The following is a 16894-nucleotide window of genomic DNA, read 5'->3' on the forward strand; positions in this document are numbered from 1 at the left end:
TCGCTGTGCGGCTATTACAAAAGACCTTTTAACCTTAAACTACGGCCTTCCTAGTAGCTATATCACACTAAGCACTTAAAGGACTACTAAAAGCGGCTAAGGGCTTCTAATGAAACTTAATGACCGCTGGGCGCTACCTGTTTATCCCGTTTTTAAGAACGAAAATTCAAATGGTTCTGACAAAAAAATCGCTCAAGCGAAAAATCGTATAAAAAAGACCAACAGGACTAATATAATTGCTACAAACTTCGTTTGAGAGCAATCAAACACCTTTGGATTTAGAGCTCTTTTTCCTTTTGTCGCCATATTCTTCTTCCTCTCCCTCTCTCACAGAACCCTCCTGCATTGAGGATCCCCCTTGGGCAGATGTGGCCTTACTCCTCTTTCCATCAGCTTGACTTCCTTGTTGCTCTTCATATTCATCCTCATCCTCCTCGTCATGATCAGTTAATTTAGTGCCCTTCGGTCGCCATGTTCGAACTCCCCTCTACAATTAGAAACATTGAGGGCGTCAAAAGTAAAATGTTAATAGAGCTTCTTATGAACAAATGCAAGGATCTAATTTTTTTAAATGAAACCAATATTATCTATCTATTCACATAATTTTTCGAAATTGAACTGACCTCAATTAGGAGTGCCCAAAATTCTGAAAACGCGCAGTTCAATTCACGGAAAACCACATCAAGGATAGAGAAAAAGAAGGTGAAAGTCAAAAAGTAGAAGACAAGGGTTTGGGGGTGCAGAGGGGGTCAAACTTTTAAGACTAAGAACCGCCTTTCACACCGTGAAATTGTTTCCTCAAAACAGTTTCGGTGAATCGCATACTTAGAGACTAGTAAAGCATTAGGCTCCAAGAGTGCTGTTCGGCCACTTATTTCCCTCCGAGCGCTACCTGTTTATCCCGTTTTTGAGGACGAAAAGTCAAATGGGTCAGAACAAAAATCGGTCAAGCGAAAAAACGCACAAAAAGACCACATAACTAATATAATTGCTACAAAATTTGTGCTTCATCGTTTAACCGATTTCTGACAGCAAAAAAAAAACAACCAGTCCAGAAACGATCAAGCAGTAGTCACATCAAGACACAAACAACCCAGCGCAAATAATTACAACAAATTCGTTTCAAATCAATTGAAAAGTGTTCTATCGGATTATCTTGATTAAGGGAATTCAGCTTAAATCATCTTAAATGTCGGTTTAAGTCATTTAGGACTTCATATCTTCCCCATGATCCGATTAGAGGAGAAAATGCTAATTAGAATCTGCGAATTTGCGATTTTTATTTCTGCTCTCGAACGACTAGTGGGAGCTCTAATCGGTTACATGACAATTGACAATATACCCAATGCCAATATACCCAATACACTTAAATATTTTCGATTAATAATCCGATTACAAATTAGCCAACGCTACACACGTATGTTTTAACATGCTCGAGTGGATATATTAATCCAATGTTCGGTTGTGATAGTTTCATATCAAGTCCTACGGGCCACTGAAGCATGACCATGGCCATTAAGTACGTTAATACATATGTCTAATAGTGTCTGCTAATTTGTAGTCGGATTATTGAACGAAAACATCAAAATTCATTGCGTATATTGGCATTGGGTATAATGCCATTAGGTATTGGCATTGGGTATAATGGCATTGGGTATAATGGCATTGGGTATAATGGCATTGGGTATATTGTCCTGACACCGCTCTAATCAAATGCAACCTGCTTCAGTCGGGGGTAGCCTAAATGGGACTCATAAAATCACTATGGGGCTTCAGATAACCTCATTAGTGGTTAATATATGCCACTATTAAGATTTAAAGTGCAAAAACAATAATACCAATTTCTCCGCATTTATCAATTGACTTTTAGTACTAAATTGCCGCCAATTGAGTTCAGCTGCTTGAAATTGCGATTGAGAGAGAAATTTAGATCACGCAAAATGCAAAAAGTTAGGGGCGAAAAAGAAAAACGGTCAACCGAAAATTTTGCATAAAAAGACACACGGTTACAATAATTGCTTTTCTTCAAGAGCAATTAAACAAACTTCCAAAAATTAAAAATTCTTATAATAAACTCCTTGTCTTATGATATACAAAACACACACCGATATATAGCACTGTCTGATAAAATTTCCGTTCTTTTTCGATCAAATCGTTTGCAAGACAATAAAAAGATATGTGTAACAGTGTTCTTATTTGGTGTGCAAATTCAGCAAATTCGCATAGATTCTAAAATTACAATTAAATCAGCTTCTAAAATTAAGGCTATTAAGCATAAAACTAATGCCAGCTAGCAATCCCTTTAATGAAATTTGATAACCTAATGCACTATGACTTAATGACCGGCATCTATATGTTTATCTCATTTGAATTGTTCAGCTCCTTTCTCTTGTAACGTATTCAATAAACTAGGTAATTAAATACGTGGAAAAATTTAAAATCCACTCAGTTGAAAGAATGACTGACGTAAGTCAGAAGTCAAACGAAAAACATGATCAAAAGGTAGCCAATTTAAAAAAAACATTACAGGACACGGCGTGAAACACAATCCAAAGAATTAAACGAAAAAATGTAGAGCCACTAACTCACCAGCAGATCAATTGAACAAACCCAGTCAAAAATACGTCTCAAAAGTTTCCAGACATTGAAAAAATCAAACAAAGCAAACAAAAAATAATCAATGCCAAAACTCTGGAATCCTTTACCTCAAACGCCAAAATAGATCCGTTTGAATCCAAAACTAAACCATGCACAAGCCGTGGAAAGAATTTATTCACCACCGAAGACAAAAAAAACTCGAGAAAGATGATAAATAATTAAAAAATGGCAAATAATAAAAAAAATCAAAGTTTCAAACTTCTCCGATATAATTATGTTCCAAACATTTCTTTTTTCTCTCGGATCGATCCAGCAACTCATCTTTAGGACTTGAGAAAGTTTAATTGGGCCTTGAAGATCGATAAAGTCAGATATGGCCAATTAACAAAAATGGAAACAATTGCTAATTTTATTTAAAAAGTTACTAAAATTCGTGATATTAATAACTTCAGAACAATTTCATTTTCTTTGAAAACAATCCATTAAACCAAAGCCTAGCCTAAAGAAAGATTCAATGGCCCATAGAGATGGATAAACTCGGAAAATAAAATAAAAACTGAAAAAAGTACATTTTATTAATAAAATTGCAAAAATTCTTGTATTAAAATTTTGAAAACGATTCTATTGCCACAATAAAATATGAAGTAACCATTTAATTAACTACAGAGGAGCTCACTTGTCCCTTGATTATATAAAAAAGGAAAAAAGAATCAGATTTCCAAATACTTGAAATGGCAAAAGTTCAAATAACAAAAGTGCAAAAAATTTGTGGTAACATCATGTCGAAAACAATCCCATTGCCACGAAAAGCAATCTGGTAACCCATTTTTAAAAACTAAAACAATTCATTGGCGCATAGAGATCCAAAACTCAGAAAATGACCAAAAATTTCAAAGAAAAATAGCAAAAATTACAACTTTTTGTAATTAAATTTGCATTACCAAAACATAAACCTAAAAAAAAAACAGTTAGGAAGAGTCTTTCTAGCTTGCGCAAGACCACTAAGAGCTTAAGCAAATGTCAGTTGAGGTCCTGTGGAAGAAAAGTCAAAAAACGCAAAAAAGAAAAACAACACACTTTTTTTGGTCAAGGTGACCTTTTCACATTGAATTTGGACGTTCGCAGAAGTTCAGTAAATTAAACACCTCGTAGACTGCTAAAGCCCTAAAAGACAAAAAACGTGATCAAAAGATAACGTGAATTAAAAGGAGAGCGCCTAAATAATAGCCACTGAGAGTCTGACGGCGGCTATTAATCAATCAAAATGTTAACAAGGCTCATTTATGCCTCCCCAGCAAAAGATTGCCTCCTCACCAGTCATTAATTAGGCTGAAAGATAAAACATAACCGACTAACGTCGGGTGAATTGCTCTCAAACGACCGGCGAGCGGTTGGCTTTGTCAGTAGCTAGCCAAGATTTATTGAGGCTAGCTTTAGCTTGATTCGACTCTGCAACTTTTAGTTTTCCAGCCTTGTTGGTAAATAAACCAAAAAACTAACATTTTAAAAATTTACGAAATCTTGCAAAATTAAAAAAAAGCTTCTAGATTTTGCAGTGAAAACCTTCAAAACACTTTTGTCTCTGGAGTTATATCAACTTACCCATCTGCAAGACTTGAAAAGCTTCGTTGGCTAGTAATGATTGTTAAATTAAAAAAAAACGAAAATATTCGAAAATTTTGAACACAATCGCAAATTTCAACAATATCTTGGTAAAATTCAAGATATTAAAATTTCCAACACCATTTCATTGTCTCAATAGACTATCCAGTATCACTATTTCAAGCTTTGAATAGTTTCACTGACTCAAAGATCCAAAAACTTGGAACAGAATAATAATTTTCCAAAAACTTGAAAAATTAAATTTTATCATAAAATTGCTAAAGCTGGAGTTATTAAATAATCGATAACCATTCCATTAACTCCAGAAACTCCTGGCAGCTTCTCATCAAACCTTGGAGCAGGACCCTAATACCCTGGTGCCGGAAAAAAAGACAAAATTCAAAAAGATTCAAAAAACTTGAGAAAATTGCAAATATTTTTTAAAATTGCTGATATTTAAAACTTGAAAACATTCCATTACATCTATGAGCTATTCAGTAACCTATAATGAAACCCTAGAGTAGGTTATGTGGCTCTTGAGGCTAGAGAAACCTAAATAAAATGACAAAAAATTTCAAAAAACTTAAAAAAGTGCAAGTTGCATATAAAAAAACGCCAAAATTTGTATGATAAAAGTTGGAAACAAACCCATGGCCAAAAAACATTTTCCAGTAACTTATAATCAAACCGGATGATTTTCTGTTATGATGAAAAACCAGAATAATGACAATATACGTCAAAAAACTTGCACGTTTTGTCAAAAAAAAGCTAAAATTCTTGGTGTTGAAATCTTGAAAAACATTCGATTATATTTAGAAACTATACAGTATACTGTTGTTAAACCCTGAAGGAGGTTCCTCGGCTCTTGAGGCTGGAGAAACCTAAAAACCGACAAAAATTTTCGAAAAACATGAAAAAACGAAAGTTTTATCAAAATAATCGCTAAAATCTGTCATATTAAAAAATTGAAAGCTATACAAAGGCATATAAAATTTTTTCAGTAACTTAATATCAAAACCAAAAGGACGTTTTCGGGCCCATGCGTCTGGAAAGACGTGAAAAATGAAAAATAAATTTCAAAAAAATTGAAAAAATTTGCACGTTTTGTCAAAAAATGCTAAAATTCGTGATGTTAAAATGTTCAAACCATTCCACTACCACTAGAAACTAGGCAGTAGCCTATTATAAAACCCTGAGGAGGTTCTTTGACACCTAGGGCTGAAAGAACTCAAAAAGGGTTGTTCGAACGTAGCCAGGGTGGGTGGGTGCATCGGGGGGCTGATGGGAAGGAGGGGTGTGTGGGAAACAGTGGGGGTGGGGGCAACAGCGCGGTGGGGGAAGGGGCAATAGTGGGGGATCAACAGTGGGGGTGTCTTCAACCTCTAAGAACAGCCGTTTACACCATAAGTATAAGTCTCCAAAACAGTTTGAGCTGAAACAGAGCTGAAAGGCTCTAAAAGCACTTAATGCCCGGTGGGCGCTACCTGTTTATCCCGTTTTTGAGGACGAAACATCAAAAGCGTCAGACGAAAAATCGGTCAAGCGAAAAATCGCATAAAAAAGACCCACAGGACTAATATAATTGCTACAAATTTCGTTTGAGAGCAATTAAACAACAAAATGAACCACAAAGCTGGGCATGACAAAAGTTGTGACTAGGTTGTGAAAACCTGCTTCTACTACAACCCCTCCTACTACGCAACTGTCAAAAATTTAAAAAAAAGAATCTATTAAAACGAAAAATGTTAGAAACCATTATCTGCCATTTGATAATTTCAAAGAAAACTCTTTTGGGAAAGAAAATCAGAAAAAAAGCGAAAAAAGGAGTCAAGTTGCCGAACGTAAAGTTCGCTTTCTGAAACCAAAAACTTGTCCTGACACCAATTTCTCAATCTACTTTAGAAAGAACTTACAAAAACCACGCCTTAAAACTTACTCCAGCTACCGCTCCCTTTAATACTCTAGAGTTACTGAAATCACCGCTCTAATTTGCCTTCTCATTGTCATCAAAAATTCGAAAAGTAAAAAGATCTTTAGAAGACATTGCACCAATACAACACAAATCATATTGATTGTAAAGAAAAAACACAGCAGGAAAAGACCTGAAATCAAATCTTAAGAAATGAATGAGAACTATTGTGCTGATCAGAAGACCAATTGAGCGATGAGAACCAAACAGACAAACATAGTACCACAAATTCAGTGAAAAACAATAATATTTTTTGATTGCATATACTTTTCGGATCCTTGTGTTCAATACCAAGATGTGGGATACCAAGATTCGCTCAAACTACTGGCATCAAAATCTTCACAAAAATTTTAATGTTGAATTTAATGCTTAGACACGGCAACAAATTCTAGTAATTATTGAATTTATAGCTAGAAGGAGCAAGACAAAAAAATATTGAGAGCGACCAAACATTTCAAAACTTTCATTCAGAAGATTCATTGCCAATTTTTTTAATTCTTCATACTTATGTCTGGAAAACCAATTTTTTATTGCCAAAACCCGCATAACAATTAACTTGCATGCTAGCAGAGATCTGGCTGCACATATGAAGAAAACAGAGCACAAAAAACCCCGAAAAATTTGGAGAATTTTAGCCAGAACTACAGAAGATGCCCAAGTACTTGACGCTAATTTCAATAAAACCAGGAAAATTATGCCACTTGAAAAAGACCCCTACAGATCGACAAACTCTTAAAAATGACAAAAAAAATGGCAAAACTTTCAAACTTTATTGAAAAGTCACTCAAATTTGAGCTATCATTAAATTAAAAACCATTCTTTTCTCTAAAAGCTCAACGTCATGGGAAAATGTGTGAAAACATCTTACAAGAAATACAGAACACCAATACTATCCAAATTCTTTCGCTTGATAAAAATAGAGCATCTAAATAATACCGTTGAGAGGTTGACGGCGGCTATAAAACCCTACCGACTAACGTCGCACCAATTGCTCTCAAGCGAACAAGGATGGCTGCGGTAGTAGCCAGTTTAGGCTTAGGGATGCTAGCATGAGGAGCAGGGGGACTATAAGAGGGGCTCAAGCCGCCCCTAACACCATGAATTTATGTCTCCTCAAAACAGTTTCAATGAATTGCATACTGAGAAGCGAATAAAGACATGCTTCAGATAAAATAGCCGTCTTGATTAAAAACGCCTTGTCCCAAATCACCCAAATTTTTCATAAGAGCTCCAAGGTTGAGTAGTTACCCTGGCTTTGATGAGACTCTCCAAACCCTCGAGGGATATGAGGAGGTCTTTGTACTCAGAGACGAACTCGTTTTTCTTATCCCACAGACACTCGGCAAAACACTTGCCAATGTATTCCAGGTCCTTCTTCGCACCATCCGTCATCGACTGATCTTCACATTAAAAAGAACTTTTTCAGATGGTCAATTTTAATTGATGTAAAGTTGGGTATTGAAATTACAGTTAAGAACAATATGAAATCAAGTTTACAAACGGCGTCAAAAACATGAACACATAAATGACAGATTGCGAGAAAAAGCCACCGTTGACTGCACTGACCAATGTTAGGCTTGGAACAGCTAGTAAAAAAGAGACAAATCAGATTTGAAGTGATCGCAACGTCAAATAGTTGTAAGCATCTTGACGCCAAAATAGAAAAAAAACTAATTCAGCTCTTTCACCATTATAGTTCAACTTCTATTTTGCGCAAATTATGTTTTATTTTGCTTTCAAAAAATCAAACGTTCAAAGCGATATTGCTTTTAATTTTTTTAACAATCACACAGGGTTGCAAAATCTGTTGGTTTAAAAGTTTTGAACAATTTTACCAATTTTTTTGATAACTTACAATTTTTTCATCAAGGCCCAATCATACGTTTTAGCTATTTCTTCAAGATTCCCGTGAGCTCTGCCCAAAAACCTTTTCAAAAAATGTTCTGAAAATACAGCGAGTGATAGTTGAACTTCTAATAACTTGCGAAACTACTATTTTAAACAGCAGTTCTGGGGTTTTTAACCGAGTTAAGGTAATTTTGTTCACATTTAGTGACTGCTTTAGGTAAATTATTTTTTAGATAGCTTGTGTTAATATGGGTAACAATTACCTAATTTAACAGCTGCGAAGTGGTAACAAGGCTATTATGAGCCAAGTCCATAATGATTCGAATTGTATTTTTCAAAGATATTTTTTTTAAAGTTGATGAATGAGAAGTCAAATTTGAGTACATATTTTAATCAAGCAATAACAGCAAATGAGCAGATGGATCAACAGAGAGTCTTCAGAGTCCATTTGATGGGAAGCAAGAAATTGCTGTTCAAAACAGTTATCGATTTTTTAGATTTTTGTTTTCACGTGCGGCGTTAATTTAGCTTCATTTTTCACGATTTCTTCTGTTGATCTGCGCGCCAGTGCTACTAACGCTGAGAGATCTGTTTTAATGGTGCATAGACGCAATTGTTGCAATCGATCAATGGACAGCTAATGATTTTAATGGCAGTGATTCCATAAAACTACTGTGATAATTTGACTTTTCTCGTGTTTTATAATTTTGCTGATTTTTCCCTTCGTCTCAAATAAAGAGAGGTACAATTGGCTGTTGAGTGAGGCATAAACAAACGTATTTAATGCTTCCAATAGATAGTTTACGGATTGTTCTTCATCACTTTTGTGTTTTCATAAAGTAGTGGTGAATTTTTTGTGTTTTTTGTATTTTATTCTTTGTATTGTCTGATCATTGGTTCAATCAATGACTGGGGAAAAATATCCATTGCAAGTTTAATGTTTTTATTATGACATTAACACTTCGTGAAACATAATTGATTTCAATTCGAGGTTTCAACCTTTAGCCTACGACTTTTTGGCCTTAAACACTTTTTAATTTCAAAACTGCATGATTAAATTTTGCCGTTAGAAGATGGTTTTGGTTGCCTGAATGAATCAGGTTTCAGTCTCAAAAGATACTATCGGCCCTCCAATTGTTAAATTTTTGAATTCAAGCAAGGTTTTCAGTTTCCAGCACATGTTATTTACAAAGAGGCCCTTTATTTTCAAACAATGTTCGTAACTTTCTGTATCTTGCTATCAAATATTGTTATTCATATGCACTGATGTGTTCCGTTTTCGTCACTCGGTGCACTGATGTATTTTGTCAATTTGTCTCTCAATGGAATTCGGAAGCAATGTTTGCCGCTTTGAAATTTTAGATGTTACGAATTAGTCACGGATTTCGACATACGATTAGGTGATCTATTAACTTTGACATCACTTATTTTTAAACATTTTGATTTGACCCAAATTGTTCCTATTCATCGTTTTTGTTGCTATGTTCTCACATTTGTTTTCGCAAAACTTGGTGTATATTTTCTGATGACGCGTTTTGCGCATTTAGTCAACGTAATCTGATATTTTATCGATAAAGTTAACATCCATTGTGTTCAAAGAGGAGTTGAATCAGCCATCAATGAGGGCTGATTTTTCCCACGGAAACTTGCTCAAAAATGTTATTTTATCCTGATGATTACCCTTTGGATCTAATTTCTCCATTTCTTGCAGTTTTAGCAGTTGCTCATAGATATCTCTCTGCAAGGGCGACAAATTTGTCGGATCTGGGCAGGTTTCAGGCGTTGGGAACCATAGTTTTTCATATTCTGGCGCTGGTTTCGCTGATTGAGATTTTCTTTTCGGGGTTTCTGTAACTTGAATTAATTGATTTATTTCTGTTAAGTAATTTTCGCTCATTTTTGCAACATTTATTAATTGAGGATCTACTTCTAACAACTTTTCTGCTTGGTCTGATGTTAAGAATGAGAATTTGGCTATTTCTTCGCCTTTATTTATGGTAATTGAATGGTCAGTAATGTTCAGGACATAGATGTACAGAATGTTATTTTCAGCAACTTTACTTAGAGATGATGTTAATATTACTTCACTATCTTTTTCAAAGATTTCGTTTGGAATTATTACTCCACAAAGGTCAGCGAATGATTCTAGTTTGTCATAAAGCTTGCATTCTAATACTGCTTGTTAATTTGGTTGTAAAACTTGCTTTTTCTGTGTATAAACTCCAAATTTTTTGCGTTTTACCACTCTTCTAGGTTGCTTTTCTGGCTTTATTTCATTTATTTGTAATGTTTGATCAAGGAATTTAATGTAACTTTGTCCTGGGCAGATGCTAACTTTGTGTTTAACGAAGAATGGGTTACCTAATATTACAGGAGTTGTGACAATTAAAACAAGGAAATCTTCTGTAAATGTTTGTGTGCCCAATTTAAATGTAACTTTAATTGCTTTGTCAATTTTAACTATATTTCCGTTTGCTATTTTAACTTTATCTAGATCTGGCTTTTCTATTGCTGTTATTGAATTGATATTTGTAATAATTAGCTCCTTGTAAAACTCACGACTTATCACGTTGGCAAATGCTCCTGTATCGATTAGTGCGCGTCTTTCTAATTCTCCATTAAATTTAACTTTAACATAGGACAATGTTCTGCCTAAAAGTGGGACAATGCTGAATAATTGCTGAACATGTGGTGTTGGCTTTGGTGCGGATTGAGGTACTTGTGTTGGGAGTTGCACAGATTTATTCACTTTACATTTATTATTATTACTTTTGCGTTTTCTACGCTTTTTGTTACTTTTAATATAAACTGGCTCTATTACTTTATCTAAACTAGGACTAGACGTGCTTTCGTTATAATGGTTAACTGAGTTTTTATAATTTTTATTTTGTTTTTTAAAGTTGGGTGGCTTTATTAGTTTTTTTGTTGATTAAATGGGTAATTCATACCTCTCATATTTCTACTTTGGAGTGCACCAGCACGACTAAATTCTTTTGCTTTTTGCATACCATATCGGTCTTGTGCTGGACTATCGTAAACTATACCCTGTCTAAGAAGGTTTTGAGGGGTGTTTTTTGTTGGGAACCGGTAAACAGGTCTATTAACATAAGCTGGGTGAACAAATGGAGGACTAGCCGAAGGTTCAGTCCAATAATTCCGAGTTTGTGGCTGTTCGTTATAATAAAATGGTCTAGGGGCATTAAATTGCGGTCTAAACTCTCGGTAATTATTAGCACGAGGGGCATACTGTTGCTGGGGCCGATAGTTTTGCTGATCTGGACGATAATTAGACTGATATTGAGGGTAATTTGGTCGATAATTTTGATATTGGGGGCGGAAATTTTGTCTCTAACTTTGTCTGTAGACTTGTTGAGGGTAATGTGGTGTGAATATGTTTACTGGGCCTTGTTCTGATGGCTCATTTTTAGGTGCTGATCTCTGCTCAAGTTTCTGCTCAAGTTCTTTCTGATTATTTGAAATAGTAGTTATTGCTTTTAACATTTTGTCAGCATTTGTTTCCGTTATTTCATTAAAACCGTCGTCGAAGTACTCTTCTCTGTTGCACATCTCCCTAATTGCAATTTGTTGGCTAGCTAAGGTGCATAACTGATCTATTGTATCTGTTTCTGGCCTTTCTAAGAGCTTAGGCTTAAGCCAGTTTGGCATAGACTTAATAAAGAAGCGCTTTATTTGCTCGTTTTTTTCTGTTTTCTGACATCTGAAGGGCAGAATCTCTTGCTGCTGTCTCTCTTTCGAACCTACGATCTTCTGGGTCACCATGTCCAGCTGGCACTACTACTATTTCAGGTGCTGGATATGCTTTATTGGCTTCAGTTCTTAACTTTACTAAGAAATTTTTTTACATTGTGTTTTTGGATTGAACTTTTGGTTCTCTAACTTTATGATTCTAATTTCTCTCAAGTCATCCTGCGTGAATCTGTGTCTTAGAGCTGTTATACTGTCTTCAAAAACTAGTCTGGTAGCCTCTGGTAAGGTTAAGAAGTATCGTAAGGCGTCTCCTTTTAAATGTAACTGTAAAAAGTTCGCTTGTTGCGCGTTTGCGATTGCTGCAACTCCGATTGCACCTGTTATTAGTTGTTCGAACTCGTTAAAGTTGTCCGTTTCTGATCCGGAAAAGGGCGTGATGTTGATCTGCGCGTGTGCCACTTTGCTTTTTACCCGTTTAGATTATATACTTTTCGTTCTATCAGTCTTACTTTCGTTCTAAAGTATTAAATAGAACGCTTAACTTAACTTAATGGAGAGATTAAGGGGGTTTAAAAGAAAACAGTTAAATGAATAGCACAAGAATATCGAAAAGAAACTACTGAAACCATTCGTTCGGAAAATAATAAAGAAGGGCTGCTTATAAGCCTATTCCTAAAGCTCCGGTCGAATCGTCAGACTTATATCGTTGAAGCCGTATGGGCCGCCGAAGTCTCACCTCTAAAGAGTGCCCCCTAGTCTAGGAAAATTCGTGGGGACCACGACCGCACAGGCCTTGTGGAAGCTGCACTCAAATAGGCAACAGCATAATGACCGAAGTCACTGTTTGATTCATTAACCTCCGGAGCTGGGCGGGGGAATAAAATATAATTATTTTTTATTTTTGTTTAAACTTTTGTTTTGCCCTCTTTTAATTAATGTTTAAGTGATGGTTTCAGTAATTTAGCTTATTCTGATGTTATCTGATAATCAGTAATGATGTTGTCAAGGTTAATATCTCTGTCAAATTTAAGTTTGTTACGAATAAGGCCAAATTTGCGAGCTTTTTGATTTAGACTTTTTGCTGTACAATAAATTGCAACACGTTTATCATCTTTATCTAGCACATAAATAACGATGGATTTATAAGCTGAAGAGGAAAAAGCGCTTACTATCTGAGCTTGTGTTTTATTGCTGTTATGAGTGTAGTTGATGTTATTTCCTTCAATATGTTCAGCAAAATTGGGGGAAGCGCGACAATTATTAATAGCGGGGAGAATTTGTTCTTCATAAATTGACATAAAGAAAGCACCAAAATTAATTTTACAAATTCATTTACTCGCAATATCCTCGTTTGCAAATACCCTGTGTTGTTTTTGTCCGTTGTGGCGGCTGTGGTTGAGTTTGTTCCAGTTATTGTCCACTCAAACACTTTTGAATTGTTGTTACACTTAGTCCACAAAGACACACACACAGTTTCCACCCATTCTTTCTTTTGTTACTGCTCTCTGCATTATCGTCTTGCTCGGAAAAGAAGTGCTGGATGCTGGTCTGGATGATTGGAGTCTCTTAAGGTAATGAAGTAGAAGAAGATAAAGAAAGTGTCAAAAGAAGAAAAGAAATGTCAAATTAATCAAAGAATTATTCGGAATTTCGGTCCGTTAAACTGTGAAACAGTTAGTAACTCCTGTCACCATGTTACGCACTGATTTTTAATAGTGTTCCTCGTGGTGTTATTGTGGTTTATATGAGGAGTAATTAACTTGAATAATTGCCATTTTACAAGGACTTATTTTGATGTTTCACAGTACGATTTTTAGCAGATATATTTTGAATAAATTTAGCTAGTAATAGCCTTTTATTGAGCGGTTCGGATGCGTGATATATCCACTAGTTTGCCTTGTATTTTGAGTCCTGTTAGCCTAAGTTTCTGCTTTAACAAAGTCTATCAAACTTGGAAGTTTTTCAAGAGAATTTCCAGTTCAATCTTTAATTAATTAGGCTAGAATTAATCAGTAACATTAGTAAGAAGTTTCTCAAGTTTTATCAAGTTTAAGAGTAACTGGCCAAGTGATCATCAGGCTGATTATCCGGTGTTCTGCCGCTAGTGGGTTCCGCAAGACTGTGCCTTCAGTTGTATTGGTCCTTCGTAAATATTTACTGATTTTCAAGTAGGACGATTTCCGGCTTTTGTACGTCTCTTGGTGTTTGTTAAGTACATATACAAGTTCCGTATTAGCACCTACTTTATCAGAATAATTACTTCACCAAGTACATAATCTCTCATGAAGTTATTTACTGATTATGTGAATTTATCATCAAGAAACTCAAAAAAGTAAATATTGAGGCTTTTAGGCACTTGAAGTGTTTGCTAGTAAAACTGTCGATCTGCGGTTGTTTTTCATAAAGATAAACAAATTAGGGGTTACAGGCCTAGATGGAAATACTGGCTATATATGGCCTTGAAACTAACTGAATATGAACTAAATTAGAGCACTTATTTATGGATATTTAAAGGAAAATCATCACGTAACTATGAGGGACGAAATAGGGGCGTGACACTACCCGGCTTTATGAAAATTTTCCATGAAAATTTTGAGAAGGAACTGGGTTTTTACAATTTTTCTATAAAACATATAATCTGCACGAGTATAATGATATAAACATATTTTTGTTGGAGCCACCCAATTTATGTTTTCTTAGAAAAGTGTTTAGGAACGAAAGCATTTAAGTTAAAGACAATTAATGAAGTTAAGAGAAACAAAGTTTAAGTTGAGACAAATTGAGATAAAGATTAAAGTGAGAAAAGTGAAGACAAGATTAAGACCTTTGAAGGAACATTAAAGATGTGAAAGTGCGCTAATTTCAGAGTAAAGAGTGAAGACATAAGTTTAAAGTTAAGATTAAGAGGAGACATTGAATTAGCACTGAAAATAATCATGGTTATTTCTTTGAATAATGGCACTAAACTTGGTGTTGAGAAAACACATATGGTCGACCTGAACGGATGATTTAAAGCACTGGTTTATGTTGTGGATTGGAGTACTAGTTTGAACTTATAAAGCACTGATTTATAGAACTTAATGAATGAAGGGATATTTTAACTGTTAAAAGAATAATACTTGTCGAACTATATAAGACTTTCCAGAACTCAAAGCATACTTTCCTCTCGGGGTTGAGCTTGGTTGTCCAGTTCGTCTTCTGTGTTGAATCTGTCAAGGGTGTTCAATGATATTGCTGAATTTGCTGGCAATGAGTGTCGTCTTTGTCTCTTGAGGGTTCCAAATTCTTCTGGAGATATGACTGTCGGTGGTTGCTTGAGTTGTTGGGCAAGAGTTGTGATAACATCTGCTTTCAGATGTTTAGGTACGGAAACTACTGGGTTTAGCGGTACATTGTTTCCGTTAAGCTTCATGAAATTTGGTACCATTCGTCGTACAAAAGCTACTTTATGGTATAAGAACATGAAGAGAATATGTAAAGCTAGGTTTCCGATAAAAACAATGATGGTTAAAGAAAGAGAAAGTTTGATCGGTACGTAAGATTCAAGTTTGTCAATTAGTGCTGGTTTAAATGACTTCATTTCAGTGGTAATTGGCTTTGCTATAGCATCTAGTGACTCTGTTGATAACTTTCTATTCGAGTAAATAAATTCGGTTTTAACTTTCTTCAATAAATCGAGGTTTGCTTCAGTACTGGAATCATATTTCGGAAGGTCGTTTATGTTAGGTACTGAGTCAATTAAGTGTGCAAGTGGATCTGGTAATTTTACATTAATTCTCGTTGCTGGAAGGTACTGACAACTTTGTAAATCAGCTCGAATCTTAATGTTGTCACTGAACATTGTATGTCCACATTTTAATGTGATTAAACAGATGTTACAACCTTTATGAGGAACATTGATGTGTCGGCCATTTTCGTCCATACCAATCTCACTAAGGGTATAATCACTTGAAGCTGATGTTAGGAGCCAAATTCTGTATCCAAGGTTCTGTGCTCGCTGGGTTGGGTAACACAACCTTCTCTGTATCACATACTTTCAATGCTGAGATTGTGTGGTGAAACTTGAGGGTTGCTAAACACGAGGAGAAGCCAAGGTGGGTTTCCATTGTCTCATGACAGATTCGGTATCGTGGCGATCCAAGACAGTTATCATACTGAGCTTTCGTCAGTACTGTAGTTTCCATCTGTCCTTCTGAGATTGCTAAGTACTCTCCCTCTATCACGTATCGTAAGGCATCTACAGAGTCCTTCTATGGCATAGGGATTACATTTGCACGATAAACTTCAGACACTGTCTGGCTAGAGGCTAGGGGAATGGCTAGTGTCAGTAAAAGTCCGTCTTCAACTGTCGAAATCTCTTGTACTAATTTCGCATCGTAGTACAAAAGTATGTCAGTCATTGTTATTGCCAAAGTTAGACGATCTGGGGCGTTCTTTTGGCTATCATGGACTGCATCAAGGATCTTTATCAAAGATTTTCGCGGTACTAAAGAGATTGGAAGACGTTTATCTAGTAAAGTAGGAATGGCATTTATAACATTAATTCGAAAAGAATATAAAGCTGCTCGATAACTTTTAATACCTGCATAAAGAGTAAGAAGTAATGATGCTGCTGTGTCAAAGTTAAAGTTCAATTGTTGCTGTGATAATTGAATTTCCATACAGGAGGCTAGTGCATTCAGATTATGGTCTACAATTGCAAATTGTTCCTCAACTAGTTTCCAGTATCTGTTCTGGTTTTCTTGCATTTCGTTTTGAACTTTGTAAACTTTTGCAAGTTCGTCAGCAACTAGAAAGAATTTCTCATCGGTTTGTGCACTGATTTCCATGACATAGTCGTTGAGGCTATTGAAACTGTTAGCTAATCGATCGATATTTTCAGCGTTTTGAGACGTTCGCTGACAAGATCCGAAAATTCCTGTGATTCCACCGCATCCTCCGCTGCTCATTGCTATTCCTGGACCGAAAAGTCCAATTCCAGCGACTGCGGCTGCGATTGCAAGCGGGGCGGCTCGTTTTTGTCGATTGTGAGGGTCTTCTTCGACTCTGGTAAGGAGTTTTTCAGTCTCGTTGCGTAATTTAAGGACTTCAATTTCGGCTTCTATTGTTTCATTGAGTATCTTTGTGTAAAGCCAATCAACATTGAAGGCATCTGTTTGATTCCGATAT

The 16894-nt window shown here is 35.7% G+C and overlaps 1 protein-coding gene across 3 annotated transcripts in view; it reads right to left on the minus strand.

Moving 5' to 3' along the window:
- LOC142338497 (uncharacterized) overlaps nt 1–16894 on the minus strand; it is a 175607-nt gene that overhangs the window by 68269 nt on the left and 90444 nt on the right. For all 3 annotated transcript variants that reach the window (XM_075388277.1, XM_075388279.1, XM_075388278.1), the window contains exons 10-11: nt 7418–7569; nt 271–487 (exon numbers count right to left, since the gene is read on the minus strand). In XM_075388277.1, the coding sequence (XP_075244392.1) occupies nt 271–487; nt 7418–7569 (369 nt within the window). The remainder of the gene's footprint in view (nt 1–270; nt 488–7417; nt 7570–16894) is intronic.

The sequence above is a fragment of the Convolutriloba macropyga genome, chromosome 4 (genome assembly GCF_964194025.1).
Source record: "Convolutriloba macropyga chromosome 4, txConMacr16.3, whole genome shotgun sequence".
NCBI lineage: Eukaryota > Metazoa > Xenacoelomorpha > Acoela > Convolutidae > Convolutriloba > Convolutriloba macropyga.